General features: G+C 43.0%; 1 protein-coding gene across 2 annotated transcripts in view; it reads right to left on the bottom strand.

The window, feature by feature from the left end:
* The window catches only part of GCN1 (GCN1 activator of EIF2AK4), a 37,629-nt gene that overhangs the window by 8,846 nt on the left and 3,671 nt on the right, over positions 1-25,112 (bottom strand). For both annotated transcript variants that reach the window (XM_021549815.3, XM_077787147.1), the window contains exons 5-48: positions 24,993-25,101; positions 24,251-24,349; positions 24,037-24,171; positions 23,483-23,551; positions 23,293-23,401; positions 22,816-22,890; positions 22,446-22,574; positions 22,172-22,222; positions 21,681-21,779; positions 21,241-21,414; positions 20,180-20,332; positions 19,333-19,425; positions 18,661-18,736; positions 18,337-18,496; positions 17,504-17,693; positions 17,263-17,387; positions 16,767-16,945; positions 16,506-16,599; positions 15,925-16,038; positions 15,549-15,747; positions 14,918-15,073; positions 12,692-12,873; positions 12,351-12,431; positions 11,742-11,885; positions 10,930-11,057; positions 10,566-10,755; positions 10,138-10,208; positions 9,249-9,414; positions 8,116-8,310; positions 7,686-7,932; positions 7,133-7,254; positions 6,709-6,823; positions 6,045-6,224; positions 5,496-5,716; positions 4,752-4,820; positions 4,485-4,623; positions 4,180-4,376; positions 3,679-3,821; positions 2,792-2,909; positions 2,413-2,628; positions 1,915-2,079; positions 1,355-1,516; positions 835-927; positions 447-590 (exon numbers count right to left, since the gene is read on the bottom strand). In XM_021549815.3, coding sequence (XP_021405490.2) covers positions 447-590; positions 835-927; positions 1,355-1,516; positions 1,915-2,079; positions 2,413-2,628; positions 2,792-2,909; positions 3,679-3,821; positions 4,180-4,376; positions 4,485-4,623; positions 4,752-4,820; positions 5,496-5,716; positions 6,045-6,224; positions 6,709-6,823; positions 7,133-7,254; positions 7,686-7,932; positions 8,116-8,310; positions 9,249-9,414; positions 10,138-10,208; positions 10,566-10,755; positions 10,930-11,057; positions 11,742-11,885; positions 12,351-12,431; positions 12,692-12,873; positions 14,918-15,073; positions 15,549-15,747; positions 15,925-16,038; positions 16,506-16,599; positions 16,767-16,945; positions 17,263-17,387; positions 17,504-17,693; positions 18,337-18,496; positions 18,661-18,736; positions 19,333-19,425; positions 20,180-20,332; positions 21,241-21,414; positions 21,681-21,779; positions 22,172-22,222; positions 22,446-22,574; positions 22,816-22,890; positions 23,293-23,401; positions 23,483-23,551; positions 24,037-24,171; positions 24,251-24,349; positions 24,993-25,101 — 6,076 coding nt within the window. The remainder of the gene's footprint in view (positions 1-446; positions 591-834; positions 928-1,354; positions 1,517-1,914; positions 2,080-2,412; positions 2,629-2,791; positions 2,910-3,678; positions 3,822-4,179; positions 4,377-4,484; positions 4,624-4,751; positions 4,821-5,495; positions 5,717-6,044; positions 6,225-6,708; positions 6,824-7,132; positions 7,255-7,685; positions 7,933-8,115; positions 8,311-9,248; positions 9,415-10,137; positions 10,209-10,565; positions 10,756-10,929; positions 11,058-11,741; positions 11,886-12,350; positions 12,432-12,691; positions 12,874-14,917; positions 15,074-15,548; positions 15,748-15,924; positions 16,039-16,505; positions 16,600-16,766; positions 16,946-17,262; positions 17,388-17,503; positions 17,694-18,336; positions 18,497-18,660; positions 18,737-19,332; positions 19,426-20,179; positions 20,333-21,240; positions 21,415-21,680; positions 21,780-22,171; positions 22,223-22,445; positions 22,575-22,815; positions 22,891-23,292; positions 23,402-23,482; positions 23,552-24,036; positions 24,172-24,250; positions 24,350-24,992; positions 25,102-25,112) is intronic.

The following is a 25,112-nucleotide window of genomic DNA, read 5'->3' as shown; positions in this document are numbered from 1 at the left end:
TTATGAAAATGTCTGTCCACAGTCACAACTCCAGGATGTTCTCTGGAGTCCAAACACCAGATGTTTTGGAAAGCACTGTGTGAGGAGTGCAGCATGCAAAATAGATTTCCTCCCCGCAGCCCCTTAATCTCTCAGTCTTCTACACCAAGAATAAATATAAAGTTAACTAGACTTTCTGGCAGTTCTCCAGGAATAAGCAAACTGAGAATTGTATCTTTTAGCAGGCCAAGGAGACTTTTAAATGGATACAAATAGATTTGGAAAGCATACGGTTTTTGACTCACAATATGCCACCAGGCAAAAAGACTCATCCTGGAGAAGCTAATGGACTGAATTAAACATGCAGTCTGTGAATCTAGAGAACACAGATTCTGGGATGGGAAGTAAACCTGGTGCACTATCTTCAGGCAACCTGTCACAACAAAGAGCTGAGCTGTGCTACTTGCCAATTGCTCTTCACTGGTGCCCAGCTTCTCTTTGAGTGCAGACATCATGGCTGGCAGGATGACACTCAGATGCCGTGTCAGAGCGTCCCCTGCCACTGAGGAGAGGAAAGCCAGAACCCGGGTGTTCACTGGGGGGGTAGTCAGCTACAAACATAAAAAAATAACACCAAAAATTGAGGCAAGCAGAAAGTTTTTTCAGAAGGAGTCTCACTTTCTCTACAACATGAAATGTTTATGCATCACAAGCCAAATAACAATGTTTTGAGCACAAAATCAGAAGAAAATTTCAGACTGTGCTCTCCCTTTTGCTATATTGGTCCAAGGAAAACTGGCAGCAAGCAGAGGAAACGGCATAGATATCAAGTTTAAAATTTGTTTCTCATTGTACCTTTGGCACCAAGTAAGGCAGCACCACACGGCTCTTGACAGCCATAACTTGTTTAAGACCATCCACAGCAAAGTCAGCTGTCTCTTCATTATCCTACAGGGAAAGAGACAAACCTGAGAAATCATCTGTACACACAAGGGACAATTTTCCAAGTGATCATAAATACAAAATCAAGTCCTTATATTAAGAAATGTTCTCATATTCTAGTACCTAGCAAAACCCAAACCAAACCCTTTTGTCACATCAGAAAGATCTTCCATTTCAGGCATGGTGGCCAAGCAACTTCATCAGATGACAGTGGCAATTCCATCAGCGAGCCAGGTGTAGCAATTCTTAAGCCTAGGCTTAAGCTACAATATCTTCCCAATCACTGGCTAGCATGACTCCAGGAGACAAAATACTTCTGCCATTCCCTGGTAGGTCTGCCATTACAGTCCTCCTGCTCCTTTAAGATAATTATTCAAAACTTGTCCCACAACATCATTAATCAAGTTGTTGACTAATGCTGAGCAATGCTCACCAGCTGCTTCAGCAAGAAGGGCAGGATGTCTTCAAGAGCCTGATGGCCAATTGTTGAGTGCAGCTGTTCAAATGTTTTGGCTGCAGCCTCTCGAACTTCTTCCAGAGGGTCACACAGTGCTTTTCTCACTGTAGGAACCAGGGACTCAGAGAAAAGCAGCACCTGTGGAAGAGGTAAAATTACAGAACATCTAAAGCACAACAGATGCACATATCTCAGTAGTGAAAGTAGTGAGGAATGCAGAATTTGCACAACTGAAACTAAACTGCAGTTTGCTTGGAATAATATTGGAAGAAAAGCAGGATCCATCAGCACAAACAGTTGCATTGCTCTAAGGCAACCTAGTGGAAGATTTCTAGTATTATATCTCATAAAAGGCAATGTTTAAATTTACCGACTGATACAAATTCATACAATTTGCCTGAGCAGCAACTCAGTGTTAGTTACAGACCACAGAACAAGTCCAGTACTAGCTGTATTTTTCTGTCTCAAGTGCAATACCTGCACCATAACATCAATACCTGGGAAAATGGGAATTTCACTTGGCACATGTCACTCACCGCATCCCTGCTGGTTGATTTCATGATCTCACTCAAACCAATGCAGACTCCTTGCCTCTCATCACTCTTGTCTGATCTCAATCCATCTTCCAGGATAGGAATGATTTCAGGGAGGATCTTCTCCCCTAACTTTCGGACAAGGTCTCCTAATGTCCGTGCTGCAACCTGTCCCCAAAAATGTATTAATTATTTTCCTTTTTTATAAAACTTTAAAAAGTGAACTGTGAGCAAATGTTAGTTTTTGACCATACACTATGTTCATAGTGCAGACAGAGCCTAGGAATGGAAACAATATTACAAATAACCATCGAAAAATAGTTTTACTATCATCACAATCACAGTTGCCTTCAGCAGAGAACTCAGACCTGCTCATACTCAGAACAGTTAAACTGATAACAGCTTTGGAGTTACTTATAGAGAAGAATTATCCTGTGTTCCCCAGGAGTTGTTTTCTACAGTCACCTGCAGGATCAGGAAAGGCACAACTTAATTCCTCACCGTTCGTTTATCTGCGCAAGTACTGGCCAGGAATTTCAGCAGAAGCCCGAAGAGTGTTGGTAGGATTTCCCGCAGTGTGCGAGGAGTGTTTGAGACAACGATTTTCCAGACGTGTAAGGAGGCCTGGCGCACCACCAGCTGCGTGTCCGAGCGGCCCATGTACAGCCCTGCCAGCACCCTGTTCCTCCTCTCCACTCCCAGAGCATTAATGATAGCCTGCAAAGAAATAGCATAGAATTGTATTAACTGCCCCTGAAATCTATAAAAAGAACAGAATACGTGATTATTCAGTATGTCTTTCCAGCAGGCTGTCCATGCTGATTTTTAAAATAGGAGAATTTGAAAAAAATAAAGGCACAACAAGCAAGAGTGGCTTTACCTTGTTTGACTGGGCTGTTCCAAAGTTGTCATCCTCTGAGGCAGTTTCTGTGGTCATTTTTCCAGTGACTCCTGAGATATGAAATAGAAGATCTCCAAGGAGCTGAACTGAGCTAAACCTGGCAACAGGAGCAAGTCAAGTGTTATGAACAGGGCACTCAGGCAGTACCTGTCCAATTCTGACAGGATGTCAGCTACAGACTGGAGCCAAATGTGAAGCACAGCTGGGTCTGCACTGAAATGCTGCATGGGCTTATGTGTAGCATCAATCTGCCAACATGGCTGAAAGTAGCATGATAAAGAGAAAGAGAAGGAGTGAATTCCAAACTGGAAAGGCTGAGAGAATTTTCAAATCAAAGCAATGAATCCAAGAATAGCCTTGACTCTAAAAAGGAACAAGACATTGCCTGCATTTGTATAACCCAAACAACATTCACTTGGGGCAAGAGTACTTTGCAGCACTCAGCTGGCACAACTGATTTAGTGCAGCTAATTTTTGAATAACTGCTATTGGCTGTGAGTGCTCCACTGCGCATCACACACAGGAGAAGAATAACTTGCTCAGCATTTGGAGAAGTGAAAAACAGTACACAAGGGCTAAATATTGCCACAGCAATTGCCTTGGAAGTGCATTTCAGAGTCACCGCCAGAATTAATAATCCAGCATGAATGCTCTGCAGGTAGTAGGAAACCTGATCCAGTCTGGCAGGGCTTTGCAGACTCAAGTGCTGTAAGGCATCCTAATCAAATCAACAAGCAAAAAGAGACACTTGTTTTTGCTTCACAGGAGGTCTCTGCATTTTTTTGAGGAGCAACACAGAGCCTAAATCACACCAGTTTTTCAAGCATGGAAGGGAAACGCTTGTGGCTAAGTGGGTTCTGCCTTACCTTATCCTCCACAAGTCATCAAAGAGCCCATCCTCCAGCTGTGGCAGGAGCAGAGCAATGGCGGTCTCGGCGTACATGCTGATGATTCGCTGCCCCGCGCGCAGCGCCGTGTCCCGCACGAACTCGTTCTCGTCTGCCAGGGCCTGCACACAGGCACAAAAGGGGCTCTGAAAACTCAGCCTTTCAGCTCAATAAACAAAAGCAACAGGAGGAAAACAAAACAATGTTTTGTCTCTACACCATGAAAACCAAATGAATTATGGAGTTGTGAATGCACAAAGATGACTTTAAAAAATGACTAGTGACCACAAGTAAAAGACGGCAAGCCAAAAACTTAGGAGAAATCGTTTATAATTTAAATTCCCTTTCTTTTTTTCTAGTAGTCCAGCCAAGCTGGACAAGTCTCTGCACCTCCCACAATTATTGAAAATTATACTTAAAATATTCTGGCGCCTTATTTTTATTCTCTGATAAATAAAATTCTTCAGTTTTGCTACATACCTTAAGGATACAAGGAATGATGGGACCAACATAGGGAGTGAACTTGTCTCCAAAGGTAATTGGCAGGTAGTTGAACATCATGATATAACCATCTCGTACATGTGGAGCAATATCCACTTTACTGGCAGTTGCTACAATCTCTGGCATAAGTTTCTCCAGCTTTTCTACCCCCAAACCAGCCATAACCTCAGCCAGACCTGGGGGAAAATAGCAGGGAACAGAGCTGATATACACAGGAAACAAGCAACTAATCTGATTTAATATGAGAAGACCTGAGCTCAGTGTTCACACACAGCTGTCCCCACCTTGAGCAGCACCAGAGCGATCCACTGAGCTCTGCTCATACGTCAGTGTCTCCATCAGCCACGGCAACAAATCCTCAAAGCACGACTCTCCCATACCCTTCACCATGGCCCCCAGGGCCTTTGCAGATACTGTGCGCACCTAACAGACAAGAGAAACACAGATCTGCAAAATGTCCAGTCTAAGGTGCTACAGAGGAGCCAGTCTGATTAGAACAATGTTTAACCTAATGCACTGAAAGACAGACTGTGTTTGTACAAAAGACTTACTTCAGGTACAGGATCCAACAGAGAGGCCTTCAGTCCAGGGGTCACACTAGGTAGGTATGGAGCCAGATCCTAAAACAAAGAACCCAAAAAGTCAGAACCAGATTCAAAATGAGAGAAAACATAGTTGCCTTCATTTAAAGAACATTCGCCTCTTCTAATCAGCAAACATCCTTAAAATCCTGAGAGTTTAATTAGCTGTTCTCACAGTACTGCAGACAAGAATAGTGAATTATTCTGCAAGTTCAAGAAACACCAGTTCTGTACAGATCACTCAAAACCTTTTTAATGCTCACTCACAACCCAGGAGTTTGTGTCTTAGGAAAATCCAACACTCTTAACATTTACACAAGGTTTAAACATAGAGATTATCAGCACAAAAATTAAATACAGATCTTTAGTCTACAGTCAGTCCTACAAATACTTTTCAAACAAACCCTGAATCCATTCGTTAGCAGCTGATCTGTGTTTCACTTGTTTGTTAAGGCATTCTTGTATGGTAAAAATTACAAGACCTTTTTGCAGGGATAAACTGGCAATAACTAGATGACCAAAGGTGACAGTCTTAAGGACCTCAGAGCTGCCACTATCCTTATAGTCATCTGCTCATTTACATACATTTAATTAAAAAGCTGCATGGATGATAATATTTTCTATCTTAGCAAAATCTCCAAGCCAAATAAATTCTCTCTAGTGCTTGTCACAGTGATCAAAGAACACAGTTAGAGGGGATTTTTAGCACTGTACCTTCTGGTCAGTCAGGGAGTACATGTTCCCAATGATCTGGGCAGCCATTTTCCTGGTGTCTGTGGAGCGATCCTGGAAAGCTCTCTGAACAATTGGCATGATCAGGGCTAAGGATGGAGCATCAATGAAATGGACAAATTTGGTATCCAGTAGAGTCTGCAAACACTTCTGGGTCTTCCTGGAGGGGTCAGTAAGAGCATCCAACAGAACTGGAGCAATTGCTGAATGTTTTTAAAAAAGAGAGAAAAGACTATATTTGTACATAAACCAAAATCGTGTCAGGATGAGCTGGTGTGCTCTCATGGGACGTTGTAGGCAACAAGAAGCACAAGGACAAGAGAAACTATTAACATCAGATGAAAAAATGGACAGAAACATTTAAAAAGCCTGGAAACAAACAGCTGCTGTTAAGCTTTCATGTTTTACTTCTGTAGGGTTAGTTTCATTTCTATACAAATTTGCATTAAATCCTAAATACCGTGAACCTAAACCTTGCTATTATAAACCACAGTCATACCAGGACATTAGAAATGCACAGACAGGTCTTACCCAGGATCTCTGGATTCCTGATGACAGACCCAATCTGCCTAAGAGCCTGCTGCCCTGCATTCTGCACCTTCACATGGGAATCTGTCAGCACTTCAGTGAGTTTGGGCACAATGTTGGGTAAACAGGAAGAGAGCTGTTTGGGAGCACAGTACGCCATAGCCCCCAGCAATTCCACTGAGCCTGTGAAGAAAGTACACCAAGAAAAAAAGGACAAAAGAAAAGACAGAACACAGTATTAAGAACTGACATGAGATGGTGATCACATTTACTTCAAACTTTAATCTACCAGTCAGAGAACACAAAGAAAGGCTGAAATGCATTAAGTCACTCTATGCCACCTAAAAACACAAAAACACCAAAAACTACTTTTCTTTTGTATGAGGGAGAAGGAATATGTTAAGAAAGTTCCAGGTTCTGAAGTACAACTATAGTAGACGTGACAAACTGTCAAAATACAAACTGTCCCTTGAATATGCCAGGGGGAAAAAGGTTACTCAGATGTGTCAGGGAACTTGGCTGTAAAAAGCTGGAGAAGTTCCACAGTCCCTTGTAAGACAATAAAGCATCATGGCCATCCGTAGGGATGAAGGAATACACAAGGGGGATGACAGCAAAGGGAACTGTGGGTTACTCTCAATCATGTGAGGTGCACATTGGTCCATACCAGCTTTAGTTCTCCAAGATTCCTCTTCTAGTGCTGCAAGAAGTGATGGCAAAACCAGCTTCACTCCATGAGTACTCAGATTGCTCATTACAGCTTTGGCACAGTCATCTGCAGCCTCCAAGGAGAAGAGAACACTTACAAACTGTGACACAACACTGTTTTCCTTCCTCTGAGACTCTCTGGGAACAAAGCCTTCATGTAAATAGTGTCTCAGTACAATGATGCAGCTGGCTAAGTAGCTCCCAATTAATGGCCAATGAAATCAGATGCTTTCAGTTACTAAGAAGATCAAATTGTTATTAGTTGTATCTCAAGGGATAGGTCACCTTCTCTATTTGCCTCATTACAAACAGGATTCACAACCATACCCATTCCATCTGGGTTTTTTAACATTCTGTGATAGAAGAAATTTAAGGCACCTTACCTCTCGCACATACTGGTTCCCATCTCCAAAACAAAGCAGCAGATGAGGCAGCACATGAACCACATAGGGCTCAAACAGCTTCCCAAGCATGCTGCAGAGCATCTCGAAGGCAAACAGAGCCCCTAAAAACCAAAAAAGGACAGTCAGAGGAAAATACAACTTCATTTTAAGGATGATGGGAAAAGAAGATGCAATTTGTCAAATATTGTTCCAAAAGCACTCAAATCTCACAGCTGAAAGTCTCTTGCTTTCTTGCCCTTCCAGCTTGTGCTGTAGTAGGGATTTGTGGCATCAGGGATTTGGAAATAGGAGAGGAGGGCACATCCATATGGTCTAGGACTAGAAATCCTTCTTCCACCACAACATGAATCGAGCAATTTTGGGACACTATACACAACCAACAGCCTCACAAAAAATACTATCCATTTCTTTCTTGCCAAACTTTAGTAAAATAAATGTAGCTAAACCAAACACAGGAACTTCACCTGACCACAATGGCAGTAAGTACAAGAGAAGTTATGAGTATCTGGAGGGAAAAGCTCCTGTCTCTTACCCTCCCTCCGGCGGAAGTTCTTCTTGTCCTGGATAGCATCAGTCAGTGTGGTCATCATCTCCTGCTGCTTGAGAGAAAGGATGCCCAGGCCTTTCACCAGGCCTGCCAGACCATAGGCTGCACCTTTGCGCTCAGCATACTTGTCGGACTCCAACAGCAGCTGCATGAGCTTCTGGATCATTCCTCCTGCATCTTCCTTAATTGCAGGCACTAGAGGTGGTAAACAGCTTGCCACCGACTCTTGAACCTATAAAACAATCCACCAGCCACCAGATCACAACACAGTCATTACCAATATAAATTCCCCTTAGAATGAACCCCAAGTGAAATCTTTTTGTCACCATTTTTCATCTCTCTGCTACCCCTAACATTATCCTGGTGTTAACCTGCCTCTGTGTAGACCCTGGCAACTCCTCCCAAAGGCACCTACCTGCTGAGATGGGGTGGACAAGGCTGCTATCAGTTTGCCAACAATTGGTTTCACTTTAGGGTCACTCTTGTCCAGATGTTTTGCCAGTGACCCCATCAGAATGACCACACTTTGCCTGACAGCATCATAACTGGCATCATTAGGAGCATTTCTCAGGAATTCTTCAAACACTGGCAAGAGAGAGTTAACATTGTCCTGAAAAACAAAACCACAGAACTTGCCACTAGAGTCTACTCAGAATGAGATTTGCTATGCTCAGTGGACTTGTTTGTTCTTTTCTGAGCCAACAACTGAACAATCACACTGTATTTACAGTTCATTTCATGTGTCACATCACATAAAGTCTTGTACCATCCCGACAGGCAACAAATATTTCCTGCTAGAGAGAAATTAGTTCTTCAAAATTAGAATCCCCAAGCCTGCCACATGATGTTCTGAAAGAAGTAACACAAGTTTCCCAGGCCTGAACTTCAGTGCCTGCTCCTCTGCTTGCCCCATTTGCCAAGGGAGAGCAGAAACATCAAACAAACTTCACACGCTTTCTCTAAAAAACACAATGAAATAATGAATAATAGGAAAATACCCGAATTATCTTGGGTTAAACTGAAGAATACAGCCATGTGTCCAGAGGTGATTGGCACATATGAGGAAATCAGAAGCTGAGCAATTCACACCCTGCACACCTTCCCCATCTGACACTGCTGGGGAAGAACTGGCAGGGAGAAGGATAGTCCTCAGCTCCTCAATGTTTTAAGTTTAATTAAGCCAACAAACAAGGTTTCATGTTTTTCATTGCATGAACCCTGAAAAGGAATCTTCACAGGATTAAAAAATCTATGGTCTGATCTTACTTTTATTACTCTAGTTTTATACCATTTTAACTCCATATGATCCAGGGATATTACATTTTATAGCAATGACAGGGATGAACCACACTTAGTCAACACTAGACACTAACAGAACAACTCTAGACACAAAAATTCCTAAATTAAAGCTCTCAGCTGTTACAAGTAACAGCAACTTCTAATAAATTTATATGGTTTTTTTTAAATCTGTGGGCTCCAACACAGTATCTACATATCCATATCTACATTTTTTTTCCCCCTGATAGAGACAGAAACATTCAGACTTACTTTGCCATGAGTGTTGAGTGTTGAAAGAGCTGCATCCAACATGCACTTCCTGACCTCAGGACTGCGATCATTCAGAGCATCCGGCACAAAAAACTGAAAGAGGGGCTTCACCTGAGAACTGTCCAGATGCTCTGAAAGCTTGTTCAGGGCCAGTGCTATGCCACACCTGTGAAGACAGTGATTAGCCTGTGAGGTTACTGACTTCTCACAGAACTGAGAGCTCACAATCACATTTGCTATCAGCAGCAATTACAGAAACTGAGAGAGAGAACCATTATGGAAACAAAATGCCTCAGTGTGTCCAACCTCTGTGCATTTCATTACATAACTCCATGCTGCAGTCTCCCACAAGGACAACAATCCCTCACCCATATAATAGCTTTTATCTCAATTAAGCTTTAGGGATACTTGAGCCAACTTAGACATCGGATCACTTGAACTACTGCTGAAACACAGCAGCTTTACAACAAGGTACATCAGCATTAAAAGACAGATTAGCTCAACACAAGTAGCAAACAAGATGATCTCCAATTAAACCTGTACAAAACATACAAGTAAACAGAAAGTAATTATCCAATCTGGAATTTGGCCAATTCATTAAGGCTTGCACTGCTGCTCTTGAAACAACCAATGGCCCATACAGAGGTGGGAACACAGTTAGCCAAGACAAAAGTCAGACAGTCTAAGAAGGAAAGTCTGTTTTTATCAGGACATTGAGATGACAGCACCCAATATTTTGATGGAGTTCTGCCTGCCCCCAGTTTGTTTGAAGGGGACATGAAAACAGCAAATCAATACAACTGCATGTAAATTTTTGTTCAAATAAAAATCAAAAACATTTCATTTGGATGCACAGGAAGTGATGAGATCAATCTGAATATGACTGTACCTTGCTTCCCACTGGTCAGGCGGTGATTCAGATATCACTCGTCCCAAAGCATCCAAAACTGGAGGTGGCCTCTGGAAGGAGAAAATATTTCATTAAAATGCCTTTTCCAAGGATAGGCTTGCAGAAAATCTGTCAACCATACCTCCAATGCCATTTGATAATAGTGCACAGAGTTATGATACCACTAGCAAAAGAGCAAGGTAAAAAAATAAGAAAGTCTGAAGTCAAAATTACTTCAACTGACACTGCCCTACCACAGCCATTAGTGGCTGATAACATGAAGTTCAAGATACTGAAGTCTGTGCTAAGCTCAAACAGGGAAACAGTAGATTCAATGCACATCTTCAGGACAGACAGAAGGAAAAGTGACTAACAGAAAATAAAGCAGCAGCTCATGCCTGTCAACCCCTTAGGGTAAGAGTACTTACATAGAGCTTCTCCTGGTAGATATCTGTGAGCTTGCTCATGACCTCTGCTGCTTGCTTTCGGTACTGAGCTACAGCTCTGGAAAGAGCCTCAGCCCCTGCCTGTCGTACTGCCTCTTCGTGGTAGATGACATCTTTGATCAGCAGGGAACACAGGTCAGGCTGCAGCTCCAGACCCATGGACTCCCACAGCCTGCAGCACACACACAGAGGTGATGGGTCACCCTTCAGCAAAGAAGCCACCGCCACATGTACAATTGAAGAGACCTACAGCTGCCCTCCAGCTGTGAGGGAAAGCCCGAGTGTAGTTCCATGCTGTGGGCAGAGAAGTGGTCCCCCTAAAACCCAATCAAAGAAGAACCCTTACCTCTCTGCCAGCTTCTGAATTTCATCTTCAACATCAAACTTAACTACCCAGAGGCGACGCAACAAGTTCAGTCCATTCTTCTCATCACTGTCTGGGGTTGGTAGAACCATTTGTAGCTCCATCAGTCCCTGAATTAATTAACAGGAAAATCAGTGCAAGGATCTGATTTTTAGAAACAGATGCTTTAAAACACTTAAAACTTCTGCTCTCAGTGTTTGGAAGTGTCAAAATGCATGATTGCTTGTGCCTGTCACTGCCCATGGTGGTCAAGGACTTCCTAGCTAGTAGGTGAGATGGTGGGACTCAAGAACAGTGCTCCACAGGCAGGTTGCAGAGGGGCTCTGGTGACTACAGTCTGTTCTGCTTCTAATTACAGACAAAACTGCTCAGGTGGGCTAAACTGGAATTTGTTTCACAGCAAAGAACACCAAGCACCCTTGAGGTTTTTCTTTCTATGTTCTCAGAAGTGACTAAGCCCGAAGCTTTCCAATAACAAGGTCTAGTACAGACAGGATTTTTTTGACAGCTTCTCTCTTTAAGACTAAGCTCTATCCAATTGTAAACAGAAGGTGTTAAGTAGTCCTAATTATGCCTCTTTAAGGAAACAAAGGTGTGGATAAACCCAGAGTACTCCTTTTTGCAGATAAATCCAGCACAAAGAGCATGATTTGGAGCATTATTATTCAGACTGCCTCTGACACGATGCACAAAGCTTGGCATCATAGCTGAAGCCTCTCTGCATCAGTGTGAGAGAAGATTCACCTCCCAAAACCTTGAGCAATTTGATGTGACCCTGAATGATTCCCACCTACCCTGAGAGCTGCATCTCGAACGTTCATGCAGGGAGACTGCAGGGCCTGCAGGAGCACATCAATCTCCTCCTGCTCGGCGTAGGCACAGCCATCCTCACCGCTGCTGCTCGCGCACAGCGCCGTCAGCGCCTCCGAGGCCAGCACCTACAACAGCACCAGCACGTGCCACAACTCCACTACACCTTGAACTGCTGGCAGAGCAAGCGCTGAGTGCTGCCACAGCAGAAGAAATTCCCAAAGGACAGTGACAAAACCGAGACGTGACAAGTTCAGCCCAACTCTTTGCTTTTTATTATTGACCTTTCTGCCACCTCATCCCTTACAACAAATACTAAGAGGAGAGACTATTGAGTTTATCTGGCAAAGCAAGGCCTTAAAGAAAGAAAAAATGTCACCTCTGGAAGACTGAAGAATATATTTGGTGCAATAAAACCCACAGAAAAAAAGATGCAGACATTTTAATCCAAGAATACCATAAACACAGAAGAAAACTGGGAATGTGTCAACCACCAGCATCAGAGACTTAAACCAGTTGGTACATTTCCCTCATTTAGATGCTGATGAAACTTAGGAAGAATGCTGACTGTGGTAATGAAGCTAAGCACTCACCTGTAACCGTGGAGAACCTGTTCCTATCACCCGGGTCAGCAGAATAAGCATGTCCCTGCGGGGCAGCAACTCTGGGCCATTCTGAAAGGTTGAGGGGAGAAAAGGGCCAGGGAGGAAGGAAAAATACTTTTATCTTGTGATTTCATAGTGCCTATGTATGACACTCCTTAAAACATCCCAGTCAAAACCTAGGGCTGGGCAGGTACCAAAACCAATGGCAGAAAGCAATCCTATACAGTTAACTCTAACCTGGACAATTCATCTGCTTTGTCCAGTTTACACATCAGCTGTTTTATACCATGGCTCTTCTGAAGGAGATAATCTGACCCCACAGCTCTCACCTCATCCACCAACAAGGACTCGCCATTTCCTGATGACCTCAACTGAGCATGGACTGTAAGAATCTGCAGAATCTTGACTAGGAACTCCTCCTTGTCTTCGCTGTTATGGGGTGTCTCAGTCATAACTGTCTTCAGGAGAGGAAAGACTAAGGAAAATGCTGGAGCTGATAATGGGGCAGCACCTGTAAAAGGAAAAACCCATCCTGTGACCACAGCTGATCCTCCCATGACTTGGTTGATACTACTGACTAGTGTAAAACGTACACTTGAGTAGCTCATAATAGATAGGGCGAAGCTTCAGCCTCATGCACAAAGATACTGAGTAAACCTAAGTATTTACCACTTGACAGCAGCAACAGTGTAGCTCCAACAGTGACTTCTTTTAATTCTGGTGCAAGCTTCAACTTCCCCCCCCTCCTTGAAAAAATTAAAGCTTTTGGATTCCTGTTGTTAAAAGATTTTGCTCCTTCCTTCCTGCAGGGCCTTGGCTATAGCATGTAACAAATGCTCCTTCCAGTCCTTCATTAGTCCAGTTAATATTCAAGTATCAGGTATCTACAGAAAATATTTCCTTTCTCTATCCTATCTGTGCTGACAGAGAATGCCCAAGTTTGAATTTCTAAATGCAGATGAAGAACATTGCAGATACAATACTGCAGTATTAGTCAGCTTATGTAGGGCAAAAATACTGCAAAAGTAGTTCAAGGGAGAAACACATTCTGAGATCCTATTTAACATGAACAGCTTCAGTAAAACCCTCTCTATTTCTCATGTGGGATTTTTCTCTGTTTGCTCAGTATCTGTTTGCTTTTACACTTTTCTTTTTTAATTATCGGTCAGATATTTTTAGCCTTAAACCACTGTCCTTCTACACACAGCAGGAGGAAGAAAGCTTTACTGGAGGAGAAAAATGTTCTGCTTACACAGTAGCTGGTACAGACCAACACAAGAAAGATTATAGGATGTATCTTGGCATTTCAGCAATAAATGATAAATTCTGTTATCCACATTACAAGGAGGTATGGTGTCTCTTAGGTCCCATAGTAACCTAAGAAATTAATCTCTACTAATCACACAAGTGCATTCCAGAGAACTTTGAAAACAAGGAAAAATCCTTTGGTAATATAGTATGATTTGTCCAACAAAGTGCTGTGGAAACTACTGCCCTTCTCTTGCAAAAGTGAAAAAAATAATTAGATATTAATATAATTAAACAATATAGGAAATCTTGAAGGACTGAAAACACTTCCAATATTTTCTAGAAATAAGCCTGAAGAAGGATTCAAATTTGAATGAACATGCACTTGCTACAGCAATAAATTGCACAGTGGTGACACCAAATTATCACTGAGATGTTCAGCACTGAAGTCATGATCAACATGGCCAATGGCCACTGACAGTGACACCAGTCACACCACTGAGTAGCAAGAGAACTGAACTATGGGACTAAGGGACCAAACAGAATCACATATTTCCCTTAAAAATATACACCATCTACCACAGCAGCTTTTGAGTGGATAATTTGATGAACAGCTCCAAAGTCTGTGTGAAGTGAACAACTCTCTCCCTGGAGTACCCCCTGAGACAGCCAAAGCCATCCCAGCCCCCAAAGGACACACACCAACTCTCTTCTTCTGAACTGTTATCTTCAGTGGGGTGGCACAAGTACTGGTGCACTTTAACTCAAATCATTACCTTGCACTGTAAAAATACTGGTGTTTGCCTTCGTGTTACAGAGGAGAGAGAACTGCTCTTTCTACAATCATGTCAGTATAAAATATTCATGAACTGCAGCACCACACAGCAAACAAGCAGAGGCCATGGGCACTTCACTGCTGTGATCACGGATAACAAGCAATTATTTTGCCTCTCCGCTTAGTCTGACTGAATCCTTTATGCTAAGTGGTGCTGAAAGGTAGGAGCTGTCCTTGGCAAAGATGAACCTTAATTTCACTGCTGTTATTTCTGTATGAAGCATTTTAAGAAAAAATGCTGTTATTTAATTTCTACACTTAACTGTAGTTGCAACATCACTTCTACAACTACCAGCAGAAAAAAAAAAAACCTTAAGGTTTTTCATATCTATGAACATCTATCCAATTAAAAAAGAAAAAGTGAAGTTTTGCTTGCAAAATATAATACAAACTCTGAAAACTAAACCAGTCCATAGTTATTGGAGGTGGGGGCAGTGTCGGCAGGATGTACCATATCTACCAAACTTCATACCTGGCTCTCCCTTGCTGGTTCGGCTGGGAATGGTGTGGGCATGCAGCAAACTGACCACTCTGTTGAGAGCAACAGGCAGCTCTTCCTGACACCAGGATTCATCTAATTCACACTCTGGTTTCATCAGGCGCAAGGTCACATGGCTTACCAGAGTACCTGAAATGGAAGAATAAAGAATCCATGAGAGGGCTAAACCAAAAGATCTCTCAAGAGAAAAAGCCCCAGGAAGACAAACTCAAGAACTGTAACAAAGCTCTGGGCAAGAGCCCAGGCTGCAGAGTGGCTCAGATCAGGAAACCCAGCCCAAGGCTGTCAAGGGACAGATTTCTTCACAGTGTGTGTGAGTTACACTCACACCCTCCGAACTCTGCACAGGGAAAATGATCCCACAGTGACCAGCTGCTCCTCAGAGCTGGTCACTGACCAGACAAGACCTTGTCTTTGTTCCCAGTTCTACCCAGCAGCAGGATCTCTGGGAAATCACAGTCATCTCCCTAAGCACTGTTCCAGGTGGTTTTTCCTCTTGGCTTCCTGTGGTACATGGTTATGATCCACAGTCTGTAAGAGCAAGAATTTTCACCACCATCAAAATGACACACCCTGCCCTTAAAGAGCAACTGCAAATACTCACCAAAGGTTTTCAGTCGAGCAGGCATGACACAGGAAGCTAAGGAAAGAAAAGGCTTCTTAATCCTTGGAGCAGCCAAAGGAGATCGAAGAAGTGGCAAGAAGGAACTGATGAGACCAGGGATGTACTGAGTTAGACCAGGAGGCTTTTTCTTTATAACAGTGTCCAGGAGTCCTAGAGCTGTTTCCAGCTCATTATCAAGCTGTAAGAAAATTCAAGAGATTATTATCAAAAAAGCTCCACTGGGAAAAAATCGGATTGTTAAATCTCATTTCTAGTAACAGAAACAAATAGGTGATTGTTACACCATTTTCTATCCATCAAAGTGATTTGGGTCACGGTGGTTTCAGAGGTGGCAAAAAATACAACCAAAACTCACCTCCTTCAGCCGTTTCCTTATCTGAGCCTCCCTTTCCAGCTGTGCATGCATCAGCTCCTTCTGCTTGCTCGTCAGCTGCACTTCATCCTTTATTCCCTTCTTCTTCTTTATCTCCTGCAACAGAGAGCCATGGTCATCATTATCTGGGAGCTACAAACACCATCCCTTCAATTAGTCAGAGAAGCAAGTTGGAAACAGGGTTTTTTGCAATTTAGTTTTAAAACAGTATCAAAATATCCTTCCAAGTATATCCCTCTTGAGTAAAGACACAAAATGGAAATCACCAGGTTAACAACACTTTAGTGTCTCTCAGCGTAAGTTTCTCCACATTGGTCACAAACTATTTGGTATCATTAAAAAGTGCTGTCCAGTTTATTTACAGGGGATGGTATGTCACCTTCCCCAGAGCTAAGAGAAGTTAATCTTTGTTTAAAAAATGGGATACATATAGATAGAAGCATTCCAAGTAGTTCAGAGAATCTTTCCACCAGCACACAGACATATGCCAGAAGCCACGGAACAACATATAACTTGCAGTGAAGATTCTGACCAGCCTGGCCTTCCTTTTTCCATCAACTCACCTCCTTCAGCTCCAGCTCGATGATTTGTTCCTTGAAGGAATAAGCTTTGTTCTCCCTCTTCATGTTAGCCTTTTTCATACTATCCTGTTGAGCACTGAGAAGGAAAAGTAGAGAAAGAATCAGCACTGCTGTGAACTAAGGACCAGGCATAAAAATCCAGGAACTTCTATGCAGAAAGAGCATCTGACACCTTGTCACCCACTGGCAAGAACATCAGCAGTGATCAACCCCCAGATGCATACAGAAATTATAAAGACCTACCTCTGTATTATAGATTTGTCATACAGCTCTCCCTCGGGTGTCTTCATGATGGCAAATTCCTCTCGAGTAACCTGGCACAGAGCTGGATTCTCCATTGATGCTGAGATAGTGCTGATGAGCTGTGGGAGCACTCTGCCAGGTAAAAGCAGGGAGAGAGACCCCACTGCATTCATAGATGACTGTCAGGAAAATGGAGGAAAAAACATAATCAGTCTTGCTTAAAATTGTCTCCTGAAGTATGCCCTGCTGAGGCAGCCCCCATTACATTCCAATCCCCAATTCATTGTTCAGTGGGTATTTGAATGTTATCTAAAATTCTACTCAGTTGCTGGTACATTCTTTCCCTCTTAAATCCCAGCTCGTTTTCTATAGAGACATTATCTTTTAAACTCCCTCTTCCACACCTTTTAGACAGCTCTCCTTCCTTATAGACCAGTTAGTACCGAACTCCTCCAACATATCTCCCAAAACTAACATTAGGAAAGCAGTTTATCACCTGGTTCTCTAGAGTGTAAGTGGTGATCCTGGGTAAAATGTCATTCAGATGTTTGGTAATGAAGTCTTTAGGATCTATCTTCATCTTGATGAGGAGGGCTGGCCAAAGTCCTGGCTGCACTGCCACTAGCAAGAAGAATAAATGAGCATAACAAACATGAAGCAGGTTGCTGGCACAACAAAACAAAAAGGTACAATAAAAACTCATACACTGGCCATGAGATTCTTATCCCTGCACTTACCTACAGATGGATGATGGCTCACCAGCAGCATCTCCAGGGCCAGCTTCTCTGGCTCAAGGGAGTCCACATCAAGCCCTGCCACACTAGAGATGACACAGAGGGCCTCATGCAGCACACGAGGGGGAACGTATGTCCTTCCCAGCTCCGACAGCTCTCCCGCCTCTGTCACCAGCACCTCGTGAGGCAGAATCTGAATGGACAACACCAAACCTCCTTGAGATCTGAACACACTTCCTCACAGTAACACCAGGCTGAATGCCATCTCCCTGTCAATACCAATAACCTGAAGTTTTCAAAGGAAAGAAGGGGATAAGGATAACAGCAAGACCGAAGCACAGGAATGACAGTGATAAGAAGATTAGGAATGGAGGACCATACTGGATTTGGCAAGCTGGGGTAAACTAAAACTAAAATTATCACTTCTGGCAAAGACTCTGTAAAAGGTTGAGCCAGCTGGCTGGGAACATTATGCTCAACTTCTGCAGTCTATAAGCCAGGGCCAAAGAACCAAGATACAAAAAAAAAAAAAAAAAAAAAAAAGAATGAAGCACTTGGTCTTTCAGCAGATATTAAATCTGCATTAAAATAATAAAAATATGTGGAAAACTACAACTTCCTCCCCAGAATACTTGGAATATATCTTTTCCATGTATGTAGGGAAGACTAGGCATACCCCAGACATTGATACTGTAATATGCAGTAATCCAGTAAAAAGTGACATTCCAGGAGCTGAATCCTGTTCACATCAGGCTGTATGTCAATCCTAACAGCAAACCTAGGGCAGGGAGGTGACTGGCACCACTCAGACATCTGTCTGAGTGCTGGCTACTCACCTTATGAGAACTGAGAACCACTTTGAGTTCCTCCAAGAGCCCATAGGCCAGCCTGTACCCTCCCAGAGAGGACAAGAGCTTCTTCACTGTTTGGTGGGCCTGTCTGCGGACGTGCCAGGTGCGGCTCAGCAGCACGGCCACCAGGGCACGGTGGTACTGCCTGCAAGCACACACACACAGGGTTAGCCAGGGAGCCAACTCTGCAGCCAAGGGGACTAAAGGCTCCAAAATTCAACATTCCGTGCAAAGCCCCAAGCCCACAGTGCCCGCAGCAGCACTCTGAGGTCAGATGGGGATCGGGGACAGCAAGTGCACCGTACGTACTGAACTTTGCTCTCAGGCAGCCGCTGTGCATGATCCAAGAGCAGGCGCTCTGTCAGCTGCAGCACTGTGCACATGGCTGGGGGAGAAGACAAATATTTAAAACAGCATGAGACTTCATAAGGAAACAGATTTTTTTACCTGAAAACAAATGAACAGCAAACAGGACACATTAAAATAGCTCCCCAAGCTGAGCCTCTACATAATCTTCTCATTGAAGCTACAGACAAATCCAACTCAGACCTGCCAACACTGGGAACTGAACCATGATTTCACTGAAATGTTGTTAGCTGGATCCCAGAACAATTTTCCTGACCATTGTGTGTGACCTATTTTGGTCTAAGTTGACAGAGCAAAGCAAATTATAAACACCACACTCAGTCCTTCTGTTCTGTTAATTCCTGAGGCCTGCCAAAACGGCTTCAGTGGCAATGAAATGGGTACTGAGTGTCAGCTGTCAGAAGGCCCTTCCATTTATTTATCATTCAGAATGATAAATGAGTGCTAACTCAGGTTAATCAATAAATAAATTAATTCATTTTCAAGCTTAGGCTACAGCTAGTATAGATCTGAAACTGTATCCTCCAAGGACAGAACAGGGCTAACAACATTAGCTGTCAAGTATTAAAAAACACAGTTAAACAGCAACTGGATATACAGTAACTGCCAACTTACCTTCCTCTGACGCAGACTGCAAAAACTTCTCAGATGTAAAAATTTGTTTTTTCTCATCCAAAATCAGCTGCCAGAAACCACTCAGCTTAGACTCTGAAGAAAAAGAACAGATGTCCATCAAGGATGTTTCAAAATAAGTCAGAACTCGCCAGTATACATAAAATACAGTAGAATTCTCTCTCCTGAAATCCCTCAAGTTACTTCTAGCCTTTCTGGTCTTCAATTCTAGCCTCTCATTTCTCTTCTTCAGAAATATAAACACCCCCAAAAAACCACCAGCTGACAAATATACCTTTCTGTGACTTATATGTGTGAAATGTAAAGTCTAATTCACCTTAATCTTTCATAGGGCAAACCTTCCTAGATGTAAAGAAGAGGAGGGAAGTGGTGTTGCTTTTGGTAGAACATACCTGATTTTATGTCCTGGCAGATATATGAACTCAGAGGGCTCTTGTAATATCCTCTAATGGGAGACAGAATTCCAGCCCCTATGCTTTCCAAAGGTGTGTAAAAACACTACCCAAATCACAATAAATTAATACTTCCAATGTATCAGTCAAATCCAACCATGTAAGGTCAGGGTGAACATCTTCTTTCATTATAAAGAGGAATATTTCCCTATGTGAATGGAAGCTAGAATTTTTAAAGCCATGGAAGAGTAAGAACTCTTCAGTGATATAAATGAAGGAGATGGGAATTAATTTTTCCCTGGTTTATAGAAGATCAGTGATGCTCTATGTAGAAACTATACACAGATTAAGAAACAGTACCACCTGCACACTGTCAAGAACTGTCAACCTTCAGAACCTCTTTATATTGGATTCTGCCAGCTTTTTTGTGACCTTACCAGTTTGTCCCTCAATTACAGACATCCTGCAGATCAACAAAGCTGCAGCAACTCCTTCAGTTACCATGGGAACCTGAGTACTTTGAGATGCTGCTTTTTCTACTGTCTGGATCAGCATTGGCAGCAGGTCCATTCCCTGCAATAATGTGTCACCTGAGGGGACAAAAGGGACACATTACAAAACAGCATGGTCCTCACTTTACAACCCAGCTATCAATGGTTTTTCTGCTGCCAGGAGACAAGGAGAGGAATCAGACACACACTGGGAACACTGAATCTCCCAAAGTATTTGCCAATCACTATCACTAAATTGCAACTATGAAAAGCTCAATAGCAACCACTTCAGTCCTTTTCTCACAGACAGAACAGTCCCATCTCACTAGATTTAAGTTTCTGCTCATGGGATGCAAAAGAAAATGCTAATTCAGTTACATTAAAGGAATCACAAATCACTTCAAATTGCAGGAAGTCTGACTTCAAAGATTAATGTTTCTCTGAGAAAGGGAAAGCAAATTCCTGGCAAGCCATGACCATCTGTTTCACTTCAAATATTCAGAAGTTAAGGAATCCCAGAGGTCTATAAATGTGGATGAAATGCTGCAGTCAAAGGGGGCAGGACCAGCAGATGTCAATCCTGAGAGGATCACCAAAAAAGAATAATTTCTTGAGTTCTTCATTTCAAACACATACATTTTTTTTAGACTTTCCAGAAGTCAAAACCAGAGACCAAGATCCAACTGTGCTCGGTGCTATATAAAACAGAAGTATGGCCCCTGAACTAGAATTTAGTTGTACGACAAAAATAAAGCAATCAAAAATTACTTTGAGATATATGAAATACAGCATGATGGACAGTTATTTTAGTTATACAATGAAACAAACCATCTTTATAAACTTGAAGGCAAAAGAGTTTAAGAAGAAATATGAAGGAGGTCAGTAAAAAGACACTGCCTTACAAAATCTTTCCTCATCTGCACAGCTCTCTGTATCAGGAAGTATAAAGGTTGCTAACTCTCCTCCTAAGCTCCACAACCAAGTTATTAGCAGCTGCCCAGTTTTACCTTTGAAGGAAGCTAGCATGCACTGCAGGTAGGCATGTCTCACTGCTGAAGTCGAGGTTTTAAGGCTGAAGGCTTTCTTTAGCCATTCCACCAGCTTTTTAGGAACTTCTGTGGTGAACCGAACACACCAAAGAGCCAGGACAGAGACTGCATGAACCAATGTGCCTTCATGGACTGGGGAGAAACACTCACATCAGTTCAGCAATTGCAGAAAGCACAGAACATGAAACAGAAAGTGTGTAACAACATCAGGATGCAGGAAAAGAACATGTGCTCCTAACAGGCACAGAACAGTCTCCCTGAGATTGTTCATCAAAACAGGGCAACAGATTCTCTTATACAGCAGGCAAGAATCCATATTAATTTTGAATAACCATGTGAAAACCCTGCTCAAGATGAATACAGCTTAGCAAACCCAGAAGAAAGGCAAAAGGTCTCACCTTCTTGTTGCAGGAAAGGGATGAAAAGCTCAGCCACAGTTGCACTCAGAGCTTGGCTGGAGGGTCCAGAAACCACATGGTGACTAAGGCTGCCAATCCCTGAAAGGACAGAATTCTCTCAGTAATTCCTAAACTACCAGCACAACATCTAAAACCAATCAAGAATGACCCTTCACACTTCAATCCTTGCACAGACTTTTTCTTGTCACTACATCTGGATATCACATCCACCACTGCCAGATCTCTGTCTTCATTTTCACTCTGGGTGAAAGTCATCTTCTTTGAAGAAAATTTTTGGCCTACCAGCCAATTCTTTTCTTTGAATAGAAAGTCAGGAACTGGTATGTGATATTCTATACTCTATGGCTTCAACTGCACCCAATTTAGAGTGATAGGCTGGAAATCCTAAAGACTGAGGTACAGATCCCTTCCATTCAGCCTTCCGCTCAATTTCTTCCACCAGAGAAACAGCTCTCTTCTAGAATCCTCACCTGAAAGGACACTCATCTTCTGAGCAACAACTGTCAGCTTCCCCTCTGAGCCTGCCAGCAAGAAACACAAAGGTGACAGGTGATTACAGGCAACAGCTCTGTGTTACACCAAGAATCTCCTCCAAAACATAAAAGCTTGCCCCATTATCCCTGATCCAGGCTGAGCCATCCCTTCCATACAGGCAGTAAAGAGAACAGAAAACACAATACACAATAATCCTTGAGGCTGTCAAACCTTGGTTCATCCCCACAGCTTATCCTACAATTTACTCACCCCCTAAGATGGCAAAAAGGTGCCTGCCCAGTGACTCCACAGCCGAAGGATCGCTGCACTGCCGAGCCAAGTTCTTTAACGCCACAACTGCTTCATCCATCAGCTGCACACTGTTGGATTTCAGATGACCTAGAAAATAACATACATGTCAAGAGATCCTTATGACAAACGGCATAAAATCAGCAAGTAAGGAGTATCTGCAACTTCTGGAACCATCATGTGAACTATTACAGTTCCAATTTACACATCATCCTCCCTCCCACCTAAAACAACCTTTTCACCATCAATCAAACTGTTGCAGGTTCAGTCAGGAAGCTGCAGAAAGCTTTATTCTGAATTCTTAATTCCCTCCAGAAGTGAGGGTACTTACTGGCCAGTCCTTTCATGATGTCTAGAGCATACTGGCTAAGATCCAGGTTCACAGATACAAGCAAGCAAGAGATTGCTGACAACACAAGAAATAAAAACAGTTACTTAACAAAATGTGATATACTATTAGCATTTTAATACACTCTTCCCACAGTTCACATCAGGAGCAGACAGGTTAATAAGGAGCAGGAATAAAAAAAACCTACTGAAATTGATGTCCAATGAACAGAATAATCCAGGATTATTCTTAGCACTCAACTGTGAAATCCTGTCCTCAGTGCAAACAGTAGCTATCACATACCCTGACACTTGGGATCACACCACAAATGTTGCTTCTCCACATCTAACCCTTGTTGCCAGACAATCCTGCCTGCACTTGGGGACCAAAAGCATAGCCCAGAGTGACACTGCCCCAACAGCTCCAGAGTGCTAAGGATTTAGGCTCTTTGACAGAGCAATGCAGAGATGACAGACTCACTTTCAGTTACGTTCTCAGGGCTCCGCAGCAGGGATTTCTGCAGAGTTGGCAACACAGAGTCCTTGAATTCAGCGTGGGACATGTAGCGAAGCAGCGGAGAACAGCTGTCCTGAAAAGGGGACAGGGCACTCAGAACAGGACAGTGCTGCCTGTGGGACAACATCACAAGCAGCTCTAAACACTGTCTCACCAGCACATGCTTCTGAGGCTTTGTCTTGCTCATAAGGATGGTCTTCAAGTAGAAATCCAGGAGAGCACTCTGAACAAAGAGAAACACCAGATTACAGCCACATCTCAACCTGTACTTAGCTCCTGGCACACCGTCAGGTGCCAAGCTGGACACCCCATCTCCTCCACCTCCTCCTCCTCCTCTGAAAGCTGTCCTTCCAGCCTCACATGAGCCAGTCAAGCAGAGACCAGCACTCCCTGCTCTACCCTGAGCCCAATGCTCAAACCATACTGAGAGCTACATGCTGCCTTTCGTTCCCACAGCAGGGATAAGGCAGGAAGCCATATTTGGACATCCACAGAAATGCACAGGTAACACCAAACAGCCACATAGCTGGCACCTCCTCTCTAAACACACCCCAATTGTTTCAGTCAGAAGTGCAGGACTACTGAATTGACAGATACTGAAATCAGGGCAGATGCAAACTACCAGCTTCACTAAGATATCAGTCCCTTCTTCATGATAACAAGTGATGCTTCTTATTTTCCCCAAAAAAAACTGTACAACAGATTCACCTTGTATCGTTTAATAATATCCATCTCCTTCTGGGCTGTGCAAAACTGCACCACAAGTCCCAGCATTGCAGCATAACTCTGGTTTGGTTCAAGCCCAAGAATGACAGATAGGTACTGATCCACCAGATCCTGGTTCTTAAGAGAGAAAAAGCAAGGCACGTTAACGCTGCAGAACAGAACAGCTGTAGAATATGGCACATAGTGTAAACATCACCTCTTTCCACAGCCTGTTCAATTTCTTCACAGCCCCATCCACCGCCTGCTTGTGAGAGCCTCCCAGGACTTCCAAAAGGAGCAAACACTGAACCTCCACCTGCCAAAGGCAACAGCCAAAAAAACCTTTTGCAACTGCTTCTCAGAGAGCTCATATCAAACAAGACATGCCAAGTGTCAATGATTGTCAATGACTAGCTGAATCTGCTTAAGTCTGCAGATCATCTAAGTTCTTTCCAACTAAGTTCTTCTAAAGCTGCCTTTGCTTTCTTCCCACACCTCGAGCAGAACCATGCCTAACAGTTTTGGAAACACTGAAAACAGATAACATCTTTTCTTTAAAATCTGTTCCAACTATATCCCAGTGTGCTGTGAGCACAGTCGCACATTTGTAAAGGAAGTGAAAGGAAGGCAAAAGCTGTATGACAGAGTATCATATAGAGAAATTTCAAGGGAGGCACAAGGACTTTCTGTCACACTGCAGGCACCAGTAGCCATCTCAGTAGGTGGAACAACTGCAAAGGTGCAGGACTGCCCCACTCACGCTTTATACACCTCCTGCTTTCATCAGGGGAACAGGAGGGTGATCACAATACACCAAATCTCCCTCTAAACTTAGATTCTAACTTGGTGTTTTCAGCTACATTCAGAATTGTTTGCAACATTGCAGCAACTTAAACACGTTACAAATATTTGAGTTCATATCTGCAATGGGATATTTCTGCAAACCTTAAAGAACCTACCAGTTTTTTCCATGTTTCTCCCTGTCTCTTGTCAGATGTTGGAAAGACTGTGCGTACAAGCAGGCATGTCCAGGAGAGTGCCAGCAGAGCTGCAGATCCACTGCTCTTACTGTTGTACAA

This window comes from Lonchura striata, chromosome 18 (assembly GCF_046129695.1).
Source record: "Lonchura striata isolate bLonStr1 chromosome 18, bLonStr1.mat, whole genome shotgun sequence".
Taxonomy (NCBI): Eukaryota; Metazoa; Chordata; class Aves; order Passeriformes; family Estrildidae; genus Lonchura; species Lonchura striata.
Note: the sequence above shows the minus strand (reverse complement) of the source record. Positions and strands in the feature narration are given on the sequence as shown.